The 13,783-nt window shown below is 50.4% G+C and overlaps 1 protein-coding gene across 1 annotated transcript in view; it reads left to right on the top strand.

Annotated features, from left to right (window-relative positions):
- Window positions 1-12,757, top strand: part of PTK7 (protein tyrosine kinase 7 (inactive)) — a 60,160-nt gene extending 47,403 nt beyond the window's left edge. Inside the window, exons 15-20 of the mRNA XM_024766344.1 lie at window positions 641-796; window positions 1,423-1,655; window positions 2,636-2,716; window positions 10,123-10,274; window positions 11,086-11,264; window positions 11,758-12,757. Coding sequence (XP_024622112.1) covers window positions 641-796; window positions 1,423-1,655; window positions 2,636-2,716; window positions 10,123-10,274; window positions 11,086-11,264; window positions 11,758-11,918 — 962 coding nt within the window. The 3' untranslated portion in view covers window positions 11,919-12,757. The remainder of the gene's footprint in view (window positions 1-640; window positions 797-1,422; window positions 1,656-2,635; window positions 2,717-10,122; window positions 10,275-11,085; window positions 11,265-11,757) is intronic.
- Window positions 12,758-13,783: the final 1,026 nt, after the last annotated feature.

Consider the following 13,783-nt stretch of genomic DNA (forward strand, 5'->3'; position numbering starts at 1 on the left):
TGGCTTCTGCGCAACCTGGCTTACATCTTGCTCATTGGAGCCTCTTGGGCCAGCCTCCTACGTTTCCCTGCCTTCTCCCTGCAGTTCGAAACCACAGACATAATTTAAGTATATGTGTTCATGTTTCTTTGCACACCTTGTCTCCCCCCATTAGTCTTTGAGTTTCCCCAGGGGCGATCTGTCTGCCTGTTTCCCTCCTCCTGCCATTCTCTCCTCCGACTGGGAGCCCCCTGGGGACATTGCTGGGTCTCCCCTCTCAGTTTAGGAGTTCAGGAGCAGGGCCTGGGTTTCCCTTGTTGTGATTTTCCCTTTGTGCCTGTAGGAGACCCTATGAAAGCAAAAACCCTTATGTCACCATGCTGTCCAGGGACCATTGACTCAGATAAGACTTGTGCAGTTTTTTCCATTTCGAAAGTTGTAATCGGCTGTGTCAATAAGTGGTCATACCCTGAGGGATGCCTGTCTCCCTCGCCCCAGCCCCATCAGTTCATCGGTTGGATTGTGTGTGGATTTTGTGTGGGACCCCAGGATTGGACCCCTTTGGTGGAAGTGGGAGATTGTGGAAAAGGACTACAGTCCCCGCCATGGTGGCCAGAGTGTCAGGTCTTATCCTGACACCCTCCCTGCTCCTTCTTCCCAGGCGGGCCTCTGCAGAACGGACAGCCCTCAGCAGAGATCCAAGAGGAAGTGGCCTTGACCAGCTTGGGCTCCAGCTCCACGGCCACCAACAAACGCCACAGCACAAGTGACAAGATGCACTTCCCTCGGGCCAGCCTGCAGCCCATCACCACACTGGGTGTGTTGCCTTGGCCATCATCACCCCTGCTTAACTACAGGCTCTGGTCTGTCTTGGGGCTGCGCTAGGGCTGGTGGCTCTGGAGTCCCTGAGGCCCAGAACATCAGAAATGGAGGGAGCTTTGGAGAGGCCCGGTCCAGTGTGTCCCCCACCTGTTGTCCACACCCCACCTCCACAGATTTTGTCATTCCTGTGTATTATTCACTTGGTGTTTTATTTAGATTGACTCTCCCTCACCTTTAAAAAGAAATCAACTAAAGTTAGCTTTGTTTTAGGAATAACTCTGAGAAGTTACGGATCTGTGCTAGTTAAATGTTTTCTGAGCATAGGTTAGAATGTAGAACTAAGATCTGTTTATGGTGAATGACCTAAAATTCTCATACAGACCACCCTCTAGAAAGTACTATTAATCTGACCCCTTTATTTCACTGTTAGCATCTGCCAAGCCCAGGGCAGAAGGGGAAGTGGTTTGCTCGGGGTCACCCACACAGCTGGGGCCACCTGGCGGTCCAGGTGGGTGGGGCAGAGAGACTCCCTGCTGTGTGACACAGGCCAGGTGCCTCCCAAGTCAGGGGCTTTCTCTGCCCCGGGGAAGGCTGCTGGCCGACTCAGACGTGTGCCCGCAGGGAAGAGCGAGTTTGGGGAGGTGTTCCTGGCAAAGGCGCAGGGCTTGGAGGAGGGGGTGCCAGAGACCCTGGTGCTTGTGAAGAGCCTGCAGAGCCGGGACGAGCAGCAGCAGCTGGACTTCCGGAGGGAGTTCGAGATGTTTGGGAAGCTGAACCACGCCAACGTGGTGAGGCTGCTGGGACTGTGCCGGGAGGCCGAGCCCCACTACATGGTGCTGGAGTATGTGGACCTGGTATGCTGCTGGCCGGGGCCCTGCTTGTCTCGGGCTGGGCAGTGCTCTGACCTGGGGGGGCGGGGGGCACCGTGGGAACCTGCTGTCACCACCTTGAGATGCTCAGCCTCCTGTCCCCCCAGCTCTCCGACACCCACCTTTCGTTGACCCGCACCCCGTCTGCCAGCCCCAGGTCTCGGGGTGGGGCCCAGGTTCTTCCCTCTTCTCCCTCTGCCCGCTGCCTGGATGACTCTCGTTTTCTTTGGTTTGTCTTTTTTTTTTTTCCTCCCCAGGGCTTGTCAGCCCTTGAGAATAAACATGTCAGAAACTGGCTTTCCTTCTTTCCCTGCAGCCCGCACCACTTGAGGGACAGTGTTAACCCAGCCACTAGCCTTCTCTTTCCACCCTGCTTGGCACGCCCAGCTCCACCCCTCACCCTTCATTCCCTCGCCCATCTAGGCCTAATCCCCCTGGTCTTCGAGCTGCTACTTGTCAAACTCCCCAGCTCGGGGCAGGAAGGGGGCGGAGTGACCCTCGTTTTTCCTTTAGTGAGTGCTCGTGAGCACTTTGTGCATGTTTTTGCCGCTTATGTCCCCTCTTCGTTATGTCTGGAGGACACAGCCTTCCTGTCTGGGGTCCGTGAAGACCCCATGAAGACGGAGGGTTGGGGGCTGTGGGGTTTTCCTCTCCTGGCTCCCTCAGGGCAGGGGCTTCCTCACCTGCCCATCTGGGGCCTCCCCTGAGGGTCGCAATGACCGTTCTTCTCCCTTTCCGACGTGAGAGCTTCTAGGAGGCACTTCCTATAGTTTTTAATTCCCACTGGACACTTCCCATGGGAGGGGGTCTGGGCTGGGGATTGGGCATTCAGGTCGGAGCTCCTCAACCCCCCCACCCACCCACCATCCCCCCGGGGCGGGTACCTTGTGAGCACCTGCTGGGTTGGATGTTTTGGAGATACCGGCTGGACTCTGACTTGACAGAGACGCTTGGCTTTTCCTCAGGGAGACCTCAAACAGTTCCTGAGGATTTCCAAGAGCAAAGATGAAAAGTTGAAGTCGCAGCCCCTCAGCACAAAGCAGAAGGTGAGGACGGGAGCGGGTCGAGGCCCCCATGGTGGGCCAGGACCCGGGGCAGTTACCTAACAGCAGTGCACTGGTTGAATGCATCCTGTGGGCCAGGCCCCGTGTAAGTACTTACCTCAGCGATCACGGTGATCCTCTGCGATACATGTCGCTGTCCGAGTTGTGGGTGAAGACGCCAAGGTTTAGAGAGATTAGGTGACTTGTCCCAGTCATGGAGCCTGTGAGTGCCTTTGTGTGGCCATGTTGCTTTCCGAGAGAAGAGCTGCCCTTCACCTTGGCCGCTGGAGCAGGATTTCTGTCACCTGCCTTGGATGCTGAGCTGGAGGAACAGCAGGCAGCCTGGGCGTCTAGGGGCCTTCGGGGCTGGGCGTGGCCCTGAGCGTGTTTCTTCATCCTCCGCGTGTGAACTGGCCTCCTGACATGTGCCCCTGCCTCCATCTCCGAGAATCCACAGGATTGTCTGCTATGGCTGTATATGGAAAGCCACAGGACAGGACGTGCTTCTCCAGCTGGGTGGGATGTCAAGACCCCAGAGCTCACAAATCAGGGCACGCGTGGATCCAGTGAATCTGGCATGATGGGCCCTTGGGGATGCAAAATTGAGACTGTGCATGTCCTTGGGGCACTTAGGATCTAGTGGGAGAGCTTGGGTAAGTGAGTATGGCGTGTGCCTTACAGACTTCAGGTAAGACACAGAAAGCAAGTGAGAGACATAAAATAAGAGACGTTGAAGACGTCCACGTCCTTTAGGTGGACAGACAGTGTGGTTAACAAAGAAGGTCTCCTGGTAGAGAAAGGCATTCGAGTTCAAGTCTCAAGGACAAGAAGTAGGTGAATGGTGGGAAGAAGAGGAGTTTAGGTATGTTGCTTTGGCTGGGACAGGGGCGTAGGCAGGTGACAGGAAGTTATTTCCATCACGTGATCCGAGGGACTCTCTTTGGCTGAGAGTCGTCGCCACTGTTGCTGAAGATCTCTCCACACTTTTTTGCCCAAGTGTCTTGAACTGGATGGGGAAAATTCGGTAAGTTGGGTTTCATACTCTCTAAGGACAATATTCTGCATTGGGTGGTGGGGGAAGGGCATTGCTTTAAAAAAAAATTGGAGATTTATGGACCGTACCTCAGACTTGCGGAATCTGTGAGAGTGGGGTCTGAGGATCTGCATTTTTTTTTTTTTTTGGCGGTATGCGGGCCTCTCACTGTTGTGGCCTCTCCCGTTGGGGAGCACAGGCTCCGGATGCGCAGGCTCAGCGGCCATGGCTCACGGGCCCAGCCGCTCCGCGGCATGTGGGCTCTTCCCGGACCGGGGCACGAACCCGTGTCGCCTGCATCGGCAGGCAGACTCTCAACCACTGCGCCGCCAGGGAAGCCTGGATCCGCATTTTTTAAACAAGCTCTCCAGCTGATTCTTAAGCTCATTAAGGTTCAAGGAGCCCAGGAGTAGGATAGTGGCTTTGTAATGGTTTTGGTTAAAGTCCCCTATAAGAAATGCATTTTAGGGCTTCCCTGGTGTCGCAGTGGTTAAGAATCCTCCTGCCAATGCAGGGGACATGGGTTTGTGCCCTGGTCCAGGATAAAAAATGCATTTTACATCATGGCCCAGCAAACACACACATACACACACATGCAACTAAAATGAATCTTTCACAACCCTGTATTTGATGTACTTAATATTTCCTATCCTATCCTTTTTTTTTTTTTTAACCCACTAAATTGGTTTTGAGACCCATATGGGTCTCGATCAGTAGTTTGAAAAACACTTCTTTTGGGGGATTCCATGAAAATGAAAATTCTCAGGAAAGCTATATTAAAATTTGTAGATGCTTTCTGGCGCTAATAATTTAGTGAGCTGCTGTGCCACTTTATATTCCTAGGGTTCTGGGGGAATAGAAGGAGAAAACGTTCAGGTTGTTTTTTTTTTTTTTTTTTTTTTTTAAGGGAAGCCCAACGTTCAGTTTTTAAAGGGAGGTGGAGTGGTAAGCAGGGTGCTCCCTGGCCAGCTAGAGCTGGAATGAGGGTGCTGTGCCTGGACGGGGAGGAGCCTCAGGAGGATTCCAGGATAGCTGTGGGATCGTGATAGCAATCAAAGACACAGGCCCTGGGTGGTGGCATAATTGTAGGTGATGCTTGTTAGAGTAGCTGATAAGATAATGGAGATTTTGAAGTTGGAGCACTGTAACCTGTGATTTCTCCATGGATCACCTGCAAGCTAATGATGGGACCAGGAGCAGGGGCAGCTTAGCACACCTGGTGGACAACGCTTTGCTTTAAGCAGTCAGATGCCGGATAGGAAGCAGCAGCCTGTTTGGGAAGAGCAGGGAAGCATCACGGTGGCTTAGCCAGAACTCGGGCGAGCCCCCAGGGTGTTAAAGTTGGAAAGGAGGGGTGGATCTGGTCTTTACCAAAGTGCAGGTGTTTATAACAGCATTTGAAAATTAATCCCATGGCCATCTGATGGCGGCTTGCCCAGCAGTAAGGAAACACTTAACTGGCTTGGGTTAACAGAATTCCCTTTTACTGTCTTCGCTTAGCCAGTATTTCCAGAAGCACTGCTTCTCTGGAAAGATAGCAAGTTAGTCACTGGGCCAAGACCTCTGTCTTCTATTCCCATGACTAGCAGCAGATTGTTTAGCTTGTGAGCCAGAGCAGAGAGGGCAGGCTGAGGGGAAAGCCAAGTCTGATGAGGGCTTGTTACAAAAGCCTTTGTCTGCCCCTTACAGACAAGGGGGCAAGGCTGGACAATGCCCTGGCGTTTCGGTTTTTTTTTTGTTTTTTTTTTTGTTTTTGCGGTAGGCGGGCCTCTCACTGTTGTGGCCTCTCCCGTTGTGGAGCACAGGCTCCGGACGTGCAGGCTCCGGACGTGCAGGCTCAGCAGCCATGGCTCACGGGCGCAGCCGCTCCGCGGCATGTGGGATCCTCCAGGACCGGGGCACGAACCCGCATCCCCTGCATCGGCAGGCAGACTCTCAACCACTGCGCCATCAGGGAAGCCCCTGCCCTGGCGTTTTGAAGACTGAAGTAGAGTGTGTCCGTTTATAACGCCTTTTACCACCAGTGCCACTTGGGGCTTCCTGAGGATGGCAGCCTGGGAGCTCTTTTGGGAGCATGACCTCTACTTTTCTTTGGAGATCCAGTGCCTGGCTCTGCACCCAGGGACGGCTCAGTAATCCTGGTGGACCTGTTCACCTGACCTCTTCTCATTGGCTCATGCATTTGGTTGGAAGCTCTCCGGAGATTTTGTGGCTTCACTTTTGATAAAGAAAATGCACCAAAAAGATGAGATTTCCCCTAACTCTTGGTAGTGGCCCGCGTTCAGCCCGTCTGCATATGCAGTGTCAGTCGATATATTGGATATGTAATGGGTCCAGACTGGTTGTGGTTGGGATCAGTGCTGCCTAATAGAACTTCCCAAGGTGGTGGAAACATTCCATACCTGTGCTGTCCAGTGCAGTGGTCACCAGCCCCACGTGGCTACTGAGTACTTAGCATGTGGCTAGAGAGACGGAGGAGCTGAATTTTTTATTTTATTAAGTTTTAATTAACTGAAATAGCCACATGGGTCTAGGGGGCTACTGTTTTGGACAGCGCAGGTGTAGACCATTGTTTTTAAACTTTTTTTGACTGAGACCCACAGTAGCAAAAAAAAAAAAAAGAAAGAAAAGAGAGCACATTTTACATCACAATGCAACACAGACGTGCATATTTATTTTAAATATTCTAAAGTATCACTTTTTTAAAATTAATTAATTATTTTTGGTTGCGTTGGGTCTTTGTTGCTGCGTGCGGGCTTTCTCTAGTTGTGATGAGTGGTGGCTGCTCTTCATTGCGGTGCACGGGCTTCTCATTGCGGTGGCTTCTCTAGTTGCAGAGCACAGGCTCTAGGCGCATGGGCTCCAGTAGTTGTGGCACGTGGGCTCAGTAGTTGTGGCTCGCGGGCTCTAGAGCACAGGCTCAGTAGTTGTGGCACACGGACTTAGTTGCTCCTTGGTATGTGGGATCTTCCCGGAGCAGGGCTTGAACCGTTGTCCCCTGCATTAGCAGGTGGATTCTTAACCACTGCGCCACCAGGGAAGTCCCAGAAGTGTATATTTAAAAAATGAAAAAAGTTCCATGAATGATAGTTATCCTTTCCACGTCTGATACACTCTGATATTTTCTATTCCTTTAAAAAAAAATGCTGGTTAAGATTCACTAAATGGGTTTTATGCCATACTAGTAGGTTGTGACCACAATTAGCAACTCTCCAGTGGAGGCAGTGGGACCTGCAGGGATCTCACTGGTCAGAGCACACAGACTGAGAAGATCTGTTTTTGGAATGACCCCTCTCCCAGTGTTTGGACTCAGCTCCTCTCCTGGCCTTTCCGTGACCCTGGGACCCAGGCCGGTGAAGCTGCTCGGAGCCAGCCAGGGATGCCGAAGGGCCAGTCCACAGCCAGCACCCCACCCCTGGGGTCACTGATGGCAGACAGCCCTTCCTGTGCCCCCATCCACAGTGAGGTGACCCAGGAAAGGCGGCTGCAGTGTTGAAGAAAGAGCCAGGCTTTGGCATTTGGCAGGGACTGTGGGCAAAGCTGAGGAGGAGCCCACCCCACAGAGAGCAAGAAGGGGAGCGGCTAGCTTGGCTCAGGGCCCGGGCACACAGTAAGGTGTACAACAAGTGTTCCCACCCCCTTCTCTCTGACCGCCTGGTCTCCTCCTTGCCCTGGGTAATGTGGGAGCAGCCCTTCTACCCCTCACATTCACCTTTGTTCCTTTTTGAAATTCAGGGACATAGAATCAGATAAACCATAATCTTGGTTAATCGGTGACATACTGTCATTGGTCCACACACAGGCTGCTTTTACTTACTTATTGTTATTTTTTTAATGTGTTTATTGACGTGTGTATGTATGTGTGTATGTTTGTTTTCATTTTGATATTTCAAACTTAAAAGACTGTAAGAATGGTTCAAGGAGCTCCTACAAAACCTTTAGCCAGATTCGGTTGTTTACATTTTGCCCCATTTGCTTTATTATTCTCTGTGTCTGTATATTATTATTATTATGCATTTTTCTGAGCCATTGGAGGTAGGTTAGAGGCCAACTTTTGACCTTTTGCAACCAGGTGTGTGGCAAATGATACCTTGTCGGGGCTTGATTAGTATTTTCTTGATCACCCATGATACTGATCATTAGCCACGTTTGTCTCTCCGTGATTTAGTATGTAGTGGGTGGCTTCTCCCTTATGGATCCTGAAAGTGAGTCTGTGTGCTGGAAGAAATACACAGCTGGCCAGTAACTTGTTAAATAACCTTCCACGCGGACCTCTTTGCATTTCTGTTTGCCTTGTTTTTATATACAAGGAAATGCTACATGTCCTATGTCCCTTGGTGTCACTCCCAAGGATTGGATAAGGTGACAGAGGCATAGGGACCATTGGTCTTTACAGACACTCTCCTGGTGCTCTGATTTTACCTCTGTTTGGCCTGGCTCACCTTCCCCCAATTGGTGGCACCCTTCCGCAGGTAAAATTCTTACCTCCCTTCTAGACTGCCCTCTCACCAGGAGCCCAGTCTTGCCATCCCTATTATATTCCATCAGCACCTAGTTGTATGTGGTGTATAGTAGATGCTCAATTGATATTCGTTCAGTGCATTGGTGTATATTTCTTAAATGTTAATATTTATAATTACATTTAATATGTTATATAATATATTATATGTAATACATTCACATGGCTCAAACACTTTTAAAAGGTATCAGTGAAAAATCTCCCCAACTCTCTTAAACTTTGGAAAATAGTATTGCATTATTTTGTAATGCTAGATCTACTCACAGTCCACGACCCCCCACGAGATATCTTACAGAAACTCATGCATGTATACACTCATAAGAACATTCATAACAGCACTTTTTTTTTTTTTTTAATTAGAATATGGTTTGCGTGCCAGCCCAAAGAAGTTTTATGAAGTGGACAAAATATGTTTGATCCTCTTAAGCCTCGCCTTGGTTTCCCTGCCCTCTTACCTTGCTCAACTGAGAGACGCTCTCCCTGCACTGGCTTCCAGTATCAAATCTGGCTGCTACGGGCCTTCCCTCATTGGGAGTACTGGCTCCATTACTTCCCAGCTGACTACAAAATATCTTTTTTTTTTTTTTTAATTTTATTTTTTGCTGCGTTGAGTCTTTGTTGCTGCACGCGGGCTTTTCTCTGGTTGTGGCGAGCGGGGGCTACTCTTCGTTGAGGTGCGTGGGCTTCTCATTGTGGTGGGTTCTCTTGTTGTGGAGCACGGGCTCTAGGCGCTTCAGTAGTTGTGGCACATGGGCTCAGTAGTTGCCCAGCACTGTTCTTAATAGCGAAAATCTGGCGGGGGGTGGGGGAAACAAATTTCCACTGACATTAGAAGGAATAAATTATGATGTGTTTTTTTTTTTTTTTTTATGATGTGTTTATGATGAGAAAGAACTCAGTACAATGATATCCCAAAAAAAAGGTTGAACCTTGCAATGTTAAGTGACAGAATCAAGGCACAAAGGAATATACGTGTTTGCATGCTTGCAGCCTTATCTGGTTCTAAAACAGGCAAAATGGAATTGTATTGTTTGTTTAGGAACATACGCATCAGCGGTAAAACTGTAAAGAACAGACAAGACATTATTTTCATACAAGTCAGGATAGTGATTACCTCTTGAGGAGAGAGGAGAATTTGTGATGGGGAAGGAGCCAGTGAGGAGCTTCTGGGGGCCTATCATTGGTTTCTTTTTTTAACTTGGTGACTGTTACCTGGGTGTGGGCGTTATAGTTATTCGTGAAAGTAGACAAATTTTATGAACTTTTCTATATGTAGTTCACACCAAAATATAAACCAAAAGTTTCCCTGCCTTTTCTCTCTGGCCTCCAGCTACCCTTCTCAGAGGCAACCAGTGTGTGTGTGTGTGTGTGTGTGTGTGTGTGTCTCTATCTACCTTCACTCACACATATATTTTATATATAGATATATATGGTTGTTTATTTTGTTTTTTATGAAATGCAACTAGTAGGAAATATGTAACTTTGAAGTAAAAAAAAAAAAAGAGGAGCAGCCCATAAAGATGTGAGCTATACTTACTGCCCAGTTATTTTTCACTCAGCAGGTGGTCACTATGTGGTCTCCCTACCCCACCTGCCACTCACTTAATCTAGCACCTGCTGTGCATGGGAGTGGGGCCGAAAACTTTATTTCATTCAGTTCAGTTCTCCAACAACCCAGGAGGTGCAGGTCCTGTTATTCCCATTTTACAGAGAAGGGAACAGGCTGTTGTGCCTTTGTTTTGGGGCTTCCTTCAGCATCACATTGATGGTGCTGAGACCCCACCAAGAGCTGTGTCAAGGGCGGTCCGCCAGTACCCCAGTCCTGATGTGCTCTGACAGCCCCCTTTCTCGTTCCAGGTGGCTCTGTGTACCCAAGTGGCCCTGGGAATGGAGCACCTGTCCAACAACCGCTTCGTGCACAAGGACCTGGCCGCTCGAAACTGCCTGGTCAGCGCTCAGAGACAGGTGAAGGTGTCGGCCCTGGGGCTCAGCAAGGACGTGTACAACAGGTAGGGGGCACAGGTGGAGTGGGCGAGGGGCAGAGGGCAGACAGAGCTGGTGGGGGGGTGGGAAAGGGCTTAGTCCAAAGCTGGAGGCCCCTGGAGGGGCAGAACCTTCCCACCCTCTCCCAAGGGTGCAGTAGGCGTCCCAGCCAGTGGACCACAGCTCCCTCATCTTACACATTTTCTCTAGTGATAAAAAAATTATAAACCTTTTTCAAAAGTAACTAGTCACACTTTATATAGTTTTCTATAGAATTTAACTATTCATATGGTTCTCTCTGTAACTTCCTGAATTCAGTAGTTATTCTTAAGGCTAAGACTTAAAGCTCAGCACCCATAGCCAGAGATCGCGCTGGAATATACATTACCTAGTGCCTCCGGGAACTTCCCCTCGAGTCATCCCAGTTTTGACTCACCCTGGTTTGTCTGACTGTTGCTTTAGTCATGATTGGGTTATCACTAGTAAAGCTCTTTAAGATTTCTTTCCATTTAACGTGTTCATTTTTCACACTTTTAAACTAATATGGAAAGTATGTATGATTATTAGCTTTTAAATATTGACATTAGGCGAAGTCTGATTCTTAAGGGAATTTTTTAACCGTCAGACCCCATGTGGATGCCTCCAGATTTCATCCAGTATACAACCCCCCACCCCACCCCTTGCTAAGCAAAAATGTTTCCAATTTCCCTGAATGCCTTGATACAGAAAATCTGGGCTGTAGCTTGGGTATGAGACCCAGACCTGGGATGAGGTGGGATCCCAGGCTGTGCCCCTCACCCCCCCACCCCCATGCCTGTGTGTCCTCTTGTCCCACAGTGAGTACTACCACTTCCGCCAGGCCTGGGTGCCGCTGCGCTGGATGTCCCCTGAGGCCATCCTGGAGGGCGACTTCTCCACCAAGTCTGATGTCTGGGCCTTCGGCGTGCTGATGTGGGAAGTGTTCACTCACGGGGAAATGCCCCACGGAGGGCAGGCAGACGACGAAGTGCTGGCAGGTAGGCAGCTCTGTTTCCGAGAGACAGTTCCAGATGTTCTCTAGGTGAAGAGCTTGCTCAGGGTCCCGGGGCCAGTTCAGCCCCCGCCCTCCTCTCTCAGGGCTGGTATCAGCACGTACATGGATATGGCCACTCCACTTGTTAGATTACCGAAATACCTTCATACTGGTTGGTAAATAGCCCTTGTCCCCAGCGTTCACTCCAGCTACTCTGGTGCCTGCCTATTGACCCCACTTCAGCCCCTGTGTATTGGCTGCTTCTTGTGCTGCTTGGACCCTGCCCCCGCCAGCCAGAGAGAGCTGGGATCAGGGGAGTCCTCCCCTTTGCTTGCAAGATGCTTTCTATAAACTCCCTGAATCCTTGCTCATCCACACTGGCCAGTGTCCCTCAGAGTCTCCCTCACGTGGCTGCCTGTGGGAACTGCAGGCTCCACAGAGTATTGGACAGGTGGTTAAATATTTTGACTAACCCTCTTCCCACCGTCTTTCTGCAGACTTGCAGGCTGGGAAGGCCAGACTCCCGCAGCCTGAGGGCTGCCCTTCCAAGCTCTACCGGCTGATGCAGCGCTGCTGGGCCCTCAGCCCCAAGGACCGGCCCTCCTTCAGCGAGATCGCCAACACCCTGGGAGACAACCCCGCGGATAACAAGCCGTGAGGAGGGAGCCCAGGCAGGCTGTGCCTCAGGATGGCGTGGGCAGGGAAGGACCTCCTGAGGGGTGCCCACAGCATGATGGGCAAGATCCTGGTCCTCTTGGGCCCTAGGGGCCCCGCCCGGGCACCACAGGCACTGCTGAGGTCAGGCAGGGCCTGGGCTTTCTTCCTCTTCCTCACCCTCAGCCCTTGGGGAGGCTGATTTGGACCCAGACTGGGTGACTGGGGCTTTGGGCTGGGCAGCTTTCTCTACCACCCCTTCCCCTATCAGGGGAAGTGTGGGTGCCTCAGGTAAACCCAATTTCTGGCCTGGGTCTCCTCCCCTCCACCAGGTCCAGTTCTGCCACTCACCTGCCAACTTCATTGGGGGGGGTGGCTAGGCTGGAGGTGAGCTGGCTTCAAGGGGAGTTCCTTTATATACTCAAGTCCTGGATTGTTCTGGCCTCTGGGGACCACTTTGGGGTCTGCACTGGGATCATGGAGGACCCAGCCAGCAAGTCCCCCCCACCCCCACCCCGCCATGGACATGTGCACGCTGACCCAGACCTGCGCCTCCTACCCACCCTTCTCTCCTTTTCTCATCCTAAGTGCCTGGCAGATGAAGGAGTTTTCAGGAGCTTTTGACACTATATAACCCGCCCTTTTTGTATGCACCGTGGGCGGCTTTTGTATGTAATTGCAGCGTGGGGTGGGAGGGCATGGGACGTAGGGGTGGGTGCTGGAGGAGATGGAACAGTGGGCCACCCCTGCCTCACACCTTTATTGTTGTTGTTGTTTGTTTGTTTGTTTTGGTTTTTTTTTACACTCGCTGCTCTCAATAAAGAAGCCTTTTTTACAACCTGCTTCTGATGCTCATTCCCTACTTTTTGCCCATAAATGATGTGCCTTCTTCCCTCGCTTATCAGAAGGAGCCATGTCCCTTCCCGGAGTCTTGGGGGGTGCTTGGGCAGGGATAACTGGCAGACACTGGTCCTTCTCTCTGGTTTGTGGAGCAGTTGAATACTTTTTTTTTTTTTTTGGCCACACTGCGTGGCTTGCGGGGTCTTAGTTCCCCAACCAGGGATTGAAGCCGGGCCACAGCAGTGAAAACACGGAGTCCTAACCACTGGACTGCCAGGGAGTTTCCTCCTGGGGAAGTTGAGAATGTGGGCTCAGAGGAGGTGAGGCCACCTCTTGTTCATGTGACCCTGTGTTGCTCTTTGATGCCAACTAATTATTCTCTGCTGGCTGGCCTGGTACTCACACTCAGGTATTGAGCATAGAAGTGTGAGGAGGGAACTAGTTAGAGTGGGATTGGAGAAGGAGTTAGTGACAGATTCAGGTCTCTGAATCCCTTTAAGACTCTAGGAAGGTGATGGAGGAGATAAGGCTGAGCAGAGATGCGCTTAATGCCTCACTGCTCCAGGGCTTTCAGCCCTCAGCTGGTTTGATTCCTGCCTCTTCATTACCTAGACCTTGTGTCATCAGTTACACTCTACCATATCGTAACTTCAGCATGGTTCCCCATCCTAAAGAGATAAGTCCTGATCTCTGGAATTGCTCTAGTTCCTTCTTTTCCTCACCAAATTTCTCAGTAATGAAAAGAACAGCTAATATTTATTAAATACTTGCTCTGTATCAGTCACTTTGCTAAGCACTTAGCATGCATTATCTTATTGAACTTCTGTGACCACTCTGTTAGCCAGATATTATTGTTCCCATTTCACAGATTAGGAAACCAAGGCTCAGGGAGGTCAGGTAGTTTCCCTAAGGTTGCACAAATGGTAAGTGAGCCACTGTTGTAGATATACAGTGTAGTACATCCCTCAGGTGTGTTGGAGTGTAAAAAAACAAAAACAAACACAAGAAAAACCCATAAGAACAATTTCT

Source organism: Neophocaena asiaeorientalis, unplaced genomic scaffold (assembly GCF_003031525.2).
Source record: "Neophocaena asiaeorientalis asiaeorientalis breed wild unplaced genomic scaffold, Neophocaena_asiaeorientalis_V1.1 scaffold46, whole genome shotgun sequence".
NCBI classification, from domain to species: Eukaryota; Metazoa; Chordata; class Mammalia; order Artiodactyla; family Phocoenidae; genus Neophocaena; species Neophocaena asiaeorientalis.